We start from the raw sequence: 13,469 nt of genomic DNA on the forward strand, positions 1-13,469 counted from the left end.
TTCCATTCAGCTTAATTTTATTGGGGTGTCGGCACATATCAAAACCTCACTACAAAACCCCCAAAATTCAGAGTTCAATATTACTCAGGGAAAGTGGGAAGATATTTTTTCTTCTTCCAGATTTGAGTAAACTAATGCTTCAAATATTCTTCCATGAAAGATGCAGTTTTAACTTGCTTTCTAGGTTGTCATGCGCTTGTGGTGAGCAAGTGTATCACTGTACATTATGTACACTCAGTGACCAGAAAAACAGAAATACTTTCATGATGTAATTCCGTGCAATGCAGAAACTTCATTAAATAACAACCTTACTTGGGAAGGCTTCACCTTTAGTTATCTTTAAAAGTTGCGTTTAGTTATGTTTTGAGACTGTACCTAGGTATTAATGTATAGTGCGATACTTGTATTTTTTCCCCAACTTAATTCACATACATGAAAGTGCACAAATATAACATTCTACAAATCAATTGAGCAACCCAACACAACCTCACAACAGTTGAATCAGCACCTCTCTGTTGAATCAGTCTCAACAGACTTTTCTAAAAAGTAAAATTTGGGAGAACAACGTATAATGATTTTTAGTTTTCTGCCTCACACGTCAACATGACTATTTTGCCTCAAGAACTTGGGATTGAATATGAATAAATTTCTTTGTTAAAACTGGTTAAAAGAATGTAGAAAGGCCCCTGGATGTTATAAATATGGCGGTCTACACCTTACATATTAGGAAACTGTCAGTATAGTATTTCTAGTATGGAAAAATGCATCCTATGTTGTCAAATCAAACTATATGAATTGACAATGCATTTAGGGGAATGCTGGCCTTTGTTGTTGTTGCTACACCGATAAAACATGCTGTCCTGCAGAGTGGCTTCTTGGCCCTGTGCTTCTTCTCCACTGTTATTTTTGTCACTATTATTTAGCAACATCACTAACAAACCAAATAAAAACAAACTTTAAAAAACTGTCAGCTTTTTGTCTTCAGTGTTTCAGTTTCTCTTATGTTCACACATTTCAGCATATTTGAGTTTCTCTCTTCATTTGAAGATATGGACCATTGGGAGAATAAGATTCACAATAAATCTAAACATTACACTAGCACCCCTTAGTGGCCACTATGCTCCATACATCACACACTAAAAATGTGAATAGAACTCCATTGCCATTTCAAAGGATCCGAGTTGATAATAAACACACTAATAAAGGTTTTATTTTTTGTATCCAATCACATAAAAAAAAAAAAAAAAACCAAAAAACACAAAAGTGATTATTTAAATATGTTTATCTTTTTTTTTTTTTACTCAAGAATGTCACTGAAGAGCTTCCGCTTCTTGGACTCGCCGGTCTGTATTTCCTGCCAGTGGGGTTTTCTGTGAATGAAGTGTGAGAGGGCAAATTTGGCCCACACATGGCGAGCAAACTGATCTGACCTCAGCTGGCTTTCACTCGGCACTGGAAGGGAGGGCGAAATGGGAGGAGGAGGTTGTTAGCGGGAATACGAACTACAGGCAAAGAAAAAAAAAAGAAAGAAAGAAAAAAAAATAATAATAAATTTGTGGTTTTTTTGTCTTATTACCTAGTTCCTGTGCGATGCTTTGCCTCTGACTGACTGAAGCACTGTTCCATACAGCTTCCAGCACCCGACTACCCAACCTGGAGCAGGCCATTTGAACATACTGGCCCTGGGAGGACAAATGGTAAAAATGGAAAAATAGTGATGATCCATGAAAAAATATTATCTATCTATCTATCTATCTATCTATCTATCTATCTATCTATCTATGAGTGGTAATGAAGCAGTGGACAAGACACATGCCTTTGGTGTGAGAGACCCGGGTTCAAACATCCACCAATGTGTCCCTGAGTAAGACACTTAACCCCCTAGTTGCTCCAGAGGCGTGCGACCTCTGACATATATAGCAATTGTAAGTTTATTGATTCATTTCATTTATTCACTAAATGAGGGTAGCTCCACTTTAATCTTGAGAAGCTGCAGAGCTCTAGTCTCTATTCATTCAACTTACACTGTAAATTTCCAGCTAAACTTAGGCTTATTGAAGACCTTTTTTTCCTCTCTCTCTCTCTCTCGCCTGCCATTCACCGGTCTTGTGCAGAGTTTAGTGTGCATGCTGCCGACAACATGCATGACGACATGCATGCAGTTGCAGTTCCTCGCAGGCCTATTTGAAGTAGCCGGCTATTTAAAAAGGATCTAATATTCTTTGTGTGGTTTATCAACGGTGATAAATTATCCAAAAGTCCCTCGAAGTGCGGACAAGTCGGCATAACACCAGTGAAGCTGGGGCTCAGTCTCTTCAGCAAGTGTTCCTCATCTGACTGCCGCTACATGCACGCTATGCCTACACATGCGCACTGAGAACTCAGGGTTAGGGTTAAAATTTTGGATTTATTTACGCACTTTAAAAACCTTTATAGAAAGTTTTATTCTTTTTACATGTTTATTTACAGAATTAAGCGTTGAAAACTATATTGTAATAGGCTGTAAAATAACTTATTGGGAGAAAACTGGTAGTTCTATGTAAAATCAGATGTTGAGCACCCCCATATAGCCAAAATGGCATGATCCTTGCTTCGTTGTGAAGCTTCGACTGTGAGATAGACAGTCGTATCAGGCTCCGCCCATCGAAGCATTGAATCTTCAACTATTTGGGGTCAGCCTTACATAGGACAGTTAAAAAGAATCAACTACAGTTTTTGATAATACTTCACTTCTCCACACTAACGCAAACTATCTCACATGGAAGAATTGAGTACAGGGAACACAATTACAATGACATCCAGTAGTCTGATATGTTAAAATACTTGAGGTAATTCTGATGTACTTATTGTCTCTCTACTTCCACTTCTTATGAGTTTTTAATGTGTTGAGATGTTTTTCACCCTGGGTGTTCGTTAAGGTCTCTAAAAAAAAACAAATGTTGAATAAACGATGCTATTATACAATTAACAAGTAACAATTGTATTAGGCTAAAGATATGTCACAATGTACTGTAGAAATGTTGTGTTGTGAGGCTGTATTTTATTTATTAGCTTTGTTACAAATGTTGATATGATTCAATGGGGTTACTCCTGGATCAGAACCCAGAAGTTCTGGTTTCACTTTCACACTGGTTTCACACTGGTCTCTCTTTTAGGGGGAAATTTATTTTACCATCTCCTCCAGAGAGTAGAGGCTACATAGAGACTGGAAGCATATTTAGAATAATTATAAGAAGCAGCAGCAGCGTTTGAAGAAAGCTCCAGCTTGTCTCTTGGCAGTGGACAGCTGCAGTTTCTGTGAAATTCAATCCCTCAACAAAGAACCAACTGACTAACGCATATTAATGACTACAGCTGATTTTTGCGTTATTGTTTCATAAATCCCATTAAAAGAAAGAATGGGTCTGCCTATCAGTACTTTCTAACTTCCTCAGCCTGTCTGTGGCTCTCAGCCCCAAGATGCATTTGTTTACATGATCACATAAAAAAATGTTTCAAATATATACTTTTTTTTTTTTAAAGACAGCTGGTTGCTGTAGTTTTCAGCAAACAGTAACTAGAGAATATACTGAGGGCTATTTTTAGCTGCTGATTTGGTGCGCAAATGAGTATTTATGGCAGCAGGAACAGGTGTATGTCAGATCAACTCTTCATAAACTACAGTGCTCATGTTAACACTAATGAAAGAACATGTCGCCCAGTGCACAGAGGAAAAAGATGCATCAGGCTTTTGATGCACAGATGATACTAGGATCAATGCATTGTTGGTTTGGTCATGTGATGGGTTGACAGTAAGGGAAATATAGAATCCCACTACACTTTTTATTAAAGCATGTTGCTATTCCTACTGAATAAAGTCAATAGTCAGTAGTAGTATTTAAAACTGCAATTCAGTAACCACTAACAGCTTCCTATTGAATAATATTCTAATAAGGCCCCTGCACTCGTACCTCCAGTCTCTTGAGGATCTTGCCTCTTCCCTTGTCGCTGGATGTGGTGATGAGGGCCTGGAGGACGTGGCTGCCTGAGGGGTCAGAGGCTAGCGTCAGGAGGTCAGCCGGGGTCAGAGTGCGCAGGCTGCTGAGGAGGAGTGAGCGCTCCTTGAACCTGGCCAGTGCCTGGACCAGTCGGGAACCATGGTAACAGATGGAGGACAACGGGACCTAGAGATAATCAATGAGAAGTACTTTATCTATCCCCAAGGGAAATTCTTGAAGAACACCACTACAGAAGGACACCAGAACTGCACCTCAGTGCATCTGCAACGTTTCCCCCCATATCAATATTGTGCATCCAGTTTTCAAAGGGTTTGGGGTTTGTGGTGCAGCTATGCTATAGTAATTGAACTTAAATGTCAACATTACAATTAAGCCACAAATGTTTCGAATTGACTTCTCTCAGTTGTTTACCTCCGTCTGTATGTTGCCCTCTGCTGTGTCAGAGTGGTAATACACCTCATAGGTGAGCAGGGACATGAAGAGAGGGAGGCAGCTGACGTGTCGAGAGCCAGGCTCAGCACAGTGGAACGCCTGGGAGGCAGCACATCAACAGGGTTTCCATTACCCATAAATCAAACACCGAGTACCTTTATTGTGTTGTTATGCACTTTTGATTTCAGTCATAAAGAAGGCGAAATAAATAGAACCAAGGGTATTGTTATATTGATTTAAGACCCATGTGGACCTTTACATCTCAATTGGAAACACTTACACGGAGGAGACACTGCATCAATTCTTCCTGTTTCACTTCACTTTCTGCACAGCTTTCTGCCAGTTGGATGATCACACCCATGTGACCGGAGGCCAGGATGGCCTCCACACCTTGAATCAGCTCATCAGACAACCTCAGGAACTACGGAGAGAAAGAGAGAGAGAAAATAGATACACCCTTGCAATTACAGAATCCTTTTTTAATCCTGCACCATGTGACATGCAGACATCATGACCAACCAGTTTGTATTTGGCTGTGGCTGCAGTTAGCCTCTGCACAGGGAAGTTCGCAATAGGATGGAGGGCCAAGTCAACTAGCTGACCCTTGAGGTGGTTCTTGTAGAGGTCACGGAGAAGGGACTTGTTGGATAATTGTATCATCGTCTCAATGAGGCGACTGGAGGCCTGGTCCTTCAGAAAGACCAGAAGCGGACTGAGAGGAATGCAAAAACAAAACCAGCGGTTACATAACATTTCACAGCATAGTGACTCATTCTTGGACAAAAGGAAAAACAGTACAAGGGTCATCTCTGACCTAACTCCTGGAGCGGCGCTGCGACTTGTCAGGTACTCCATGATGCGTTTAAGGAGCTGTTTGCAGAGTTTGGGCCTTTTTCTGTGACACACAGTTAACATGGTCTGGAACACTGCACTGGCAGCCGCATCTGTCACACTTACTGGAAATGGAAGAGACACAACGGGATAGAAGAATACTTCTTAAAACTTTCTGCCAATTTAAAAAGTACCATTTAAAGATATATTTACATTCAGTGTTTCTCACCAGATAGAAATGTCAAACAAGGATCAGAGTCACCGTTACATAGATTTTCTACTAGAGAGCACTGACAAGTAGGTTTTTTTATATGAAAAATGTTTTGCTCAGTAGTTATCATGGTCAGAATTCTTTAAAAAACAAATATCGGCCTGAAAAGTCCACTATAGCTTTTAGCCAGATTGCATTCCTATTAACACATTTGCTAAGTGAATTTTTTGAATATTTAAAATAAATTATTGTTTACATTCACATTTTCTAGCTTGCAGTCTTCTTCTTCGCTGCCTTTGGGGGCACATTGCTATGCTTCTTTGCCCGTCGCTGCCACCAAATATAGATCAATGCAATAGTGTGAAATCTGAGGCAGGAATGTCAAGTCAAAAGTGTGAACAAATACACAGAGAATATCCTTTCTGGACAGGCAAATCATTTACAAGCTGATATTTGTTCCCTGATAATTACTAACCAAAAACAGGAAACGTGTGCCAAAGTTACAGGATAGCACTTGTTTACCTCAATACTCGCATCACAGTGCATTAAGTCTCTCATTTGAACAGAATTTACATCATGATGCTTGTAAAACTTGTATTTAATAGCCCCTGCTGTGACAGCCTCCATCCAAATTGTGGACAAAACAGAGTTTCTTTTGTCCTTGTACAGGACAGCTCCGTTAATAGCCACTTAGGGTTCTCTGCACAAACCCCAAGGCTATTTAATGACTACTTCATTTTGTTTTGATATTGAAACTGCAAGGCTGGATTTATCATATAAATTCTACACACAATCTAGACTGAGTGCTATTCCAAACAGCTGCCCTTGAGCACTTCCCTTTTGACTCTCCTATGAGTTTAGGCATTTAACAGGCTTAAATGTTTTTCTGGTTCCATGAAAAATGTCAGAACAGCCAGCAGAGTACAAGAAGAGGGAGGCAGCACCGCTGACAGTGTTTGTTAAATTGGGGATATCTGCCAGATTTGAAATCCTCCCTTTTAAGCATTCAAAATGTTTACTGCACACATTCTTCTTTCTGGCTTCCAAACTATAGCTAAAACTAAACAGGAAGATGTTTCTTAAACTACATTAAAATAAATATGGAAAAAAACAGAACTACTAAGGAACTAAGTACATACATGTTTCTTTGAAATAATAAGTCATAAAAAACAAACAAAAAAACCCCAAAAATGTATAATGGCAATAGCAATAACACAGGAAGTAAATCAATTGAAAAACTTGTCTTTACACTACAGCTGCAACAATTAATCGATTAATTGATTAGTTGTTGACTATTAGTATGTTGACTGACCATTTTCTGACATTTTATAGACTAAACAACTAATCGATCAATCGAGAAAATAACCAACAGAATAATTGACAGTGAAAACAATCATTAGCTGCAGCACTAATTTACACATACTGCATCCAGCCAACCTAAAATAAATACAGATAACACCCTTTGCCTTGCAATACTAGATTCTTCCTTCTGTGATAAAGTATAATATAGTCAAAAACTATGAAGATTATGACGATGCATATGCTTGGGTTTGATGAAAGATGACTCACGATTAATGTTGTCCATCAATGTCTCTGTAAGGCTTTTCAGCTCGTACCAAAATGACGTGGGAATCTCAAAGTCGGTCAGCTGAGGAGGAATGTTGCGTTCTTTTGCACCTGAAAAAAAAAGAAAAGAAAAGAAGTGGGAGCTGTAGTGGAGTTCATGGAGTATTTGAAAACCCTTAGTGCCAGATTACAGCAATTTGCATCGTAATTCATAGCCCTTCTCAGAGTCATAACTCAGTCAGACATTATACACACATTTTCAGATTCAGTGGGACTTACACAAGGACATCATTATTGTCCGCTTAGATATCAAACAAATACAGATGCTCCCTGTAACTGAGAATCATTATTTTGTTAAGTTTTCTTCAGTCTCAAAGTCATCCACACATTTCTTTTGTTTTATATTTGATTTTATATTCTATTCCTATATATTAACTTCGGCACAATTGTATGTTGTATGTCTCAGACTCTCTATTTTACTTGCTTGATTTTCATATTGTTTGAGCATTGCTGGAGGGAGTCTGAAAATGAAGAATTTCATAGCCAACAACTGCCTTCATTTAACTGTTGTACATATGACAATAAAATAACTTGCACTAGAAATATTTTTTAGTTAGTGTGTGTGCGTACCTGGACGAGATTCAGTGCGGGGGGGTCCGAGGCAGCCTGCCAGCACATGTAGCAGTGTGCGGACGACGTGTGAGCCATGAACATGTTTGATGAACTCTGCGCTGTTGTCTCTCACTACCTGACTTAAAGACAACACCTGCGCCTCCAACACTCCACAACTCTCCTCGTCTTCTTCTTCTGTGGTAGCAGACGGCTCCTTCTCTAAAAGTCCATGAATACAAAGGATGGACGGTTAATGCTGGTTTTGTGTGACTTCAGCTGTTTACCACAAAGCAGTTTATACAGTGATGAGCAGTAAACCACTCAGAAATGAAACACGTGATCTCACCTATACACCTGGACATCTGTCTGACTGCGCTCTCCACTACATGGCCGCCGCACCGATCACAGGACACCGTCTTAAACTCTGACCCCAATTCTCCACCCAGTTCAGCCAGGACCTCCCCCACCTGGTCAGGACTGGACAGTGGGAGCAGCCGCTGCAGAGTGATGCTCCCTGTCCGGTCCATCGCCACCAGGGCGGCTTTACCTTTAACTTCTGTGAGAACATTCTCCACAAACATCTCTATAATGGAAACATAAATAGGCAAGACAGAAAAAATTAGAGATGGCGTGACGGCTACTCTGCTTGGTTTACACTGCTGATGATTTGCTCTCTGTCTCCAGACCTAACTGGTAGGGTAATCATCATATAAGCCAGAGCAGCAGCGGATCCTTGGGCGAACATCATCTCACATTTTGGCGATGTGGTGCCTGGTTTCCTATTCTTTGTTTTGACAGCAAAACATCCACACAGCACATTTTCACTCATCCACTCCCTACACTACTGACTTTATAGATTCCTCACATCCTCGCTCATTTGCTTAAACTATTTTTCACTTCCATTGACATTGCAAGATAGGTTGGCGTAAGTCTGCGCTCTCCAAGTGCCCTTCTAGTTTTAAATATGAGAATGCATCTTTAATTATCTCTCCTTTCATCCTTTGCTAAGCGTTACTTGAAAAAAAGCAGATTATAAACCTGGTCACGTATACAAATGGCAGAGAAAACAACGTTCTCCAGGAGAAATATACCTGAGATAAATCTGGTGTCTCTACTTAAGTCAATTTTATTTATATAGCACCAATATCACAAATCTGCCTCAGGGGGCTTTACAATCTGTACAGCATACTCTAACCTTAGATTCGGGGGGGGGGGTGCAAAAACTCCCCTATACAGTAACCAGGTTTCTCGTTTACATGAAATTTAAGAAATGAGCCTACTGGAGAAAGCTGACTGTAGCCTGGTTACTTTCGTGCATGTAAAGGCACGGCCTCCTCTAATGCCAGGAATGGTTACATCCAACTCTGTGCATCAGTGAACATCCAGTTGATGAGTTGTCTCACCAATCTGATCATTAAAAAAAGCTTTAAGATACACTTTAAGCACTTGTCAGTCAAACTGTAAATCCAGATTCATCCTCAGCACTAATCCATACAACATAGTTTACTTCAGTTTACCAATTTATGACTGTTGTATACTGTGTGCTATGTAGCAGAAGGCAGTCACAAACTGCTTTTTATTTACAACCCTGTTATAATATGATGATTAAAAGAAAGCGTTTCATTCAGTTTGACTGTTTTGAAATTTGGCAGCTAAACTATGTGAAAGGCAGATTAATGGGATAATAAGAGAGCAAAATAATAGAGCTGTACTACTGTAATGTGCCTTTCTGCTGCACACAGTCAACTGCTTGCTCAGATCTCTAGAAAAATAATCCTTCTCACCTTTCTCCTCATTATCTTCAAAGCCTTCACTGAGTCTTTCCCCAACTCTGCGGAAATAACCCACACTCAGGGCGTCCAGGCGCGTCTTGCCACCGTCTCCCTGGCCCTTGTCGTCTTCTTCACCTCCCCTCCGCTTCCTGTCTCCACTTTCTCCATCTTCAGCAGGGTGTCTCCTCTTCTTTCCTCCTCCTCCTCCTCCTCTCTGTGGCTTCCCTTCGTCTGCTTTTGCCAACATAACTTGGGTGACATGCAAGTTACAAGTAGAATTTGTTGGTCTTGTTAGGGAGGGTCTAGGGAACACATGAAGTAATCATTAGGACTTAATGGCCAAGCCCACATTCACCAAACAGCATGTATTAACAGTGGTTTACACTGTACTTATTTTATTATTATATTATTTTATACACAGTGTTCAGTGCATCAATATGCTGAATATTGTTTACCTATAGGCCTACAAATAGTAAATTATTTGAAAGTATTCACTGATGCAGATCACTGCTATCCGAAATTCACATAAAAAAGGCTAACACTTTATTTGATTAATTAGAAATAAATTAAATGATACTATTATACTATTTGTGGATAGGCAAGATTACAATTTAGTATTTTGTGTCTTTGTAGCGACTGTTGTGTTTTCGATCTGCCAATACTTCCTAATGGTGTGGTGGAAAGATTTTAGGGGAATATGTGACCTATTTAATTGTTGGATGTATGTCGAGTTTTCCCCTGACTACTGATTCAGATAATGTCAAAAGTCGTATTTTACGTGATCAATGTGGTTGCCGATATGCTGTGACATGTTATACTGACATATTCATAAACACAGGTAGGTCTTAAAGACAAGATAAACACTAACATTGAATTTGAGTCCATGCTAAGTCCCAGCACGAGAAGTGCAACACAAACCAGCTCGATTTTTCCCGAAACAAGTTGTTAACAAATTGTTAAAAAACATATAAAAAACACATTTAGCGTAATCCGAGAAAAATATGAATCAATGCAAACACAGTTTATGGAAGGCAAAAAAATATAGTTTAACTCACGTGTGAGACCGTACAGGCTCGAGTCTTTCTTGGACGCGTGGTGATGACGTAATTTGGGCTGCGCCGTCTGACTTTAATTTTTTTTAACTACTACTAACCCTTTTTAACACAGTCTGTGTACTAACCCAAAACACGGGACTTCTTTTGTACAGTCTATGCACGGGACACGGAAAACAAATAGCTGTGATTAATTAAAGAAGAAAATATTTTTAAAAAAACTTTAATAAATATTACTTAATTAAGATTTTGCCAAGTAATAAAGTGTGCTATAATGATATATTTTTTTGTATATCTTGTGCAAGTTTTTGTTTATTTCCCTTTTAAAATATTATTTATTTATTAATGTATGCAGTTTTTTTTAATCTGCATTGTATTTTATCCACATATATTTATTTCCACGTGTATTCATTTATTTTCATGTAGGCTATCTCATCCTTTATGATAAGGGAAGCTGTCACACACCTATGTCATAGGTTCAACCCTGTGGTTTAACCATGCAATCTATGGGTTTAATGCTTCCTAGTTGGACTGCTAATGCCAACATGTCTGGGCCATGCTGCCAAGAAATGTGAGAAGAAATAAATATGGACATAACCAAATGTAAACAAAAACATAAATGGAAATTAATAATGTATGGGAACCAATACATACATAAATGTGGAATAAAAAAAAAAATGAAATTTGAACATCTATTCTTTGTTGGCATAATTCAAATGTATTTATCAAATTTGGGCCCCCATAAGTTTGTCCCCATTCCTCAGAAAGATACTATCTTAACATTACCTAAATATGTAATTATGCCCTTCAAGAATAAAAAAGTAAGCTACATGTGTGATATTGTATCAGTTGCTACCAAACTCAGTGTGACCAGAAGAACGTTTATACTACTTCTACTGCAAAGTTATCTGAAAAACTAGACTTGTGGTGGTTTTTAAATGCTGCTATTGGTACTGACATCTGTAATCCTGGACCTGGTTTTACTTAATATCGGATCAAAACCAAATTTTGAATTACCACATGTCAACACCAGAGGGCAGCATGGTTACTTCCTGGTAGAAGGATTCAATGACCAAAACTTCAGTGTAACTGCAACGAACAAAGGTGTGGACCCAAGGAATGTGATTTAATAACCTCCCACCCTACCCAGCCCAAAAAATAACACAACCTGAAACCCATCTTAAGCACAGAGCACAAAGCAGAAGAAGGTTTGTGCTGGCTGTGTAATCAGTAGTACATGTAGCCCTTTTTTTAATTTGTAGGCCAACTTGAGGGTCACCCGCACCTGTTTTGCCGAATGTGTAAATGAACAATTATACAATTATGTAAGTACCAGAGAGGCATTAAGGAAAAAAAGTTATAAGTTATATAAGTTATAGAATGGGCGTTTCTGTTGGTACCCTTGCTGTATGTTTCATTTCATGGTTAATAGATACATTCCAACAAGTACAAGAAGAGTTTGGCCCAAGCCAGTCAGTGCTCTTTTATTCTGATCTTTCATATGAAATAGTTACATCCCTCTCCTCCCTCTTTTTGTCTTTAGTTGAGTGCAACATTGTTGTTTATTTTCCTGTACTCTTGTTTTCACAACCTGATGCATTCATTGTTGAGGTCAGAGGCACATACTTAACTTTAAAAACAGCCTATTTTATTTCATGGACAGTTTTTGACACCAAACCAAAGCATCTTTATACATTTGGAAAAATTATTAACTAAAATCTGTCTACTCCATTGCTTATGTATTGTTATCTATATTATTGTTGTTTATTTATTAAAACTTACTTAAATCAGGTCAGGAAGGCATACGACTCAAAATCTTAAATTTAAGACTTTGGACCTATGACCTGCTTTTGACTTGTGTAAGAATGCCACTACCGTTCCCTCTGTGACAAAAATGACAGTATGATGCTTCATCTGAAGCATGCTGAAGTGCCATGCCCCAGCGTATAGGTTTGAGCCTGTAGTTTATTGAATCAGGCGTGAGTGAGGCAAGTTGAGATGTTGTCATTTCTGACTACAATGGAAACACAAGACATGTAATACTTTCCATAGTTAAGAAAGTAAGTACACTACATTTATCTAACGCTTTTATCCAAAGCGACTTACAATTGCTATACATGTCAGAGGTCGCACTAACTAGGGATTAAGTATCTTGCTCAGGGACACAATGGTAGATAGGTCACAGTGGGGGATTGAACTCGGGTCTCTCACACCAAAGGCAGGCATCTTATCCATTGCACCATCACCACCCTAGTAAGTAAACTTTATTTAGCACCCTTCACAGACCAGAGGGGTCACAAAGTGCTTCATAGTAAAAAATAGGATAAAATAAACAAATAACAACAACACTTAAAACACAAAACTACATAGCTAGTTAAAAGCTTGTCTAAAAAGATGTGTCTTAAGGTGTTTTCTAAAAGTTTCCACAGAAAGGTATATAGCCATGCTTCTATAACTCCAGTCCACATTGGGAGGCCGGCTTGTCACATCGCTGCCTCATGCATCCCTAAAATCCCTGTATTGACTTTGTATAGGCCTGTTAAATGAGACAGACACATTCGTTTCAGCAATAGTAATAACTTAATTAGGATACAAGCTTTATCCTCGCCTCAGGTCGTTACGTCTGCTTTACCACAGTATAGATCACTAGAGTTGGCTCTTCTTAATGTTAGATCCCTCTCAAACAAAACTTTCATTTTAAATGATTTTATCTCTTCTGCTGACTTAGACTTTATGTTTCTTACAGAATCTTGGCTACGTCCTGGTGATCACAGTCAGCTTATTGAATTATGCCCCCCTGGACTATGACTATTTTAGCCGCACCAGGGAGAGTGGCCGTGGGGGTGGCATTGTGGCTGTTTTTAGAAAGCACTTTAAATGCACTCAAACTCTGTGTAACGATTACTCTTCTTTTGAAGTGCTCTTATTCAAACCTGGTGGCCCCCCACCAGTCCTAATTGCTGTCATCTACTGCCCCCCCCCAATCCAGCTGGTC

At 39.1% G+C, this 13,469-nt stretch overlaps 1 protein-coding gene across 2 annotated transcripts; it reads right to left on the reverse strand.

Annotated features, from left to right (window-relative positions):
* LOC123973139 (nucleolar protein 9) lies at window positions 1–10,612 on the reverse strand. 2 transcript variants are annotated; one of them, XM_046053032.1, is made up of 12 exons: window positions 10,478–10,612; window positions 9,435–9,724; window positions 7,997–8,233; window positions 7,669–7,869; window positions 7,042–7,149; window positions 5,245–5,386; window positions 4,950–5,142; window positions 4,711–4,851; window positions 4,410–4,529; window positions 3,951–4,163; window positions 1,577–1,682; window positions 1–1,452 (listed from the first exon to the last, which is right to left on the reverse strand). In XM_046053032.1, exons 2-12 carry the CDS (start codon window positions 9,667–9,669, stop codon window positions 1,298–1,300), a joined length of 1,851 nt encoding a protein of 616 aa, XP_045908988.1. In that variant the 5' UTR covers window positions 9,670–9,724; window positions 10,478–10,612; the 3' UTR covers window positions 1–1,297. The 2 variants fall into 2 exon arrangements, with proteins under 2 accessions (XP_045908988.1, XP_045908989.1); XM_046053033.1 differs by lacking the exon at window positions 1,577–1,682 and having other exon boundaries at window positions 1,309–1,502.
* Between the last annotated feature and the right edge of the window lie 2,857 nt (window positions 10,613–13,469).

This window comes from Micropterus dolomieu, linkage group LG06 (genome assembly GCF_021292245.1).
Source record: "Micropterus dolomieu isolate WLL.071019.BEF.003 ecotype Adirondacks linkage group LG06, ASM2129224v1, whole genome shotgun sequence".
NCBI classification, from domain to species: Eukaryota; Metazoa; Chordata; class Actinopteri; order Centrarchiformes; family Centrarchidae; genus Micropterus; species Micropterus dolomieu.

What these genes read in the sequence shown, in the direction of transcription:
- LOC123973139 (XM_046053032.1), bottom strand. Translation starts at nt 9,669, where the DNA reads ATGTTGGCAAAAGCAGACGAAGGGAAGCCACAGAGAGGAGGAGGAGGA. An exon ending in ATTGATGGACAACATTAATC is followed by an intron (nt 5,387 to 7,041) that starts GTGAGTCATCTT and finishes TTCCATTTCCAG; the next exon opens with TAAGTGTGACAGATGCGGCT. An exon ending in TGATGCAGTGTCTCCTCCGT is followed by an intron (nt 4,530 to 4,710) that starts GTAAGTGTTTCC and finishes GCTGCCTCCCAG; the next exon opens with GCGTTCCACTGTGCTGAGCC.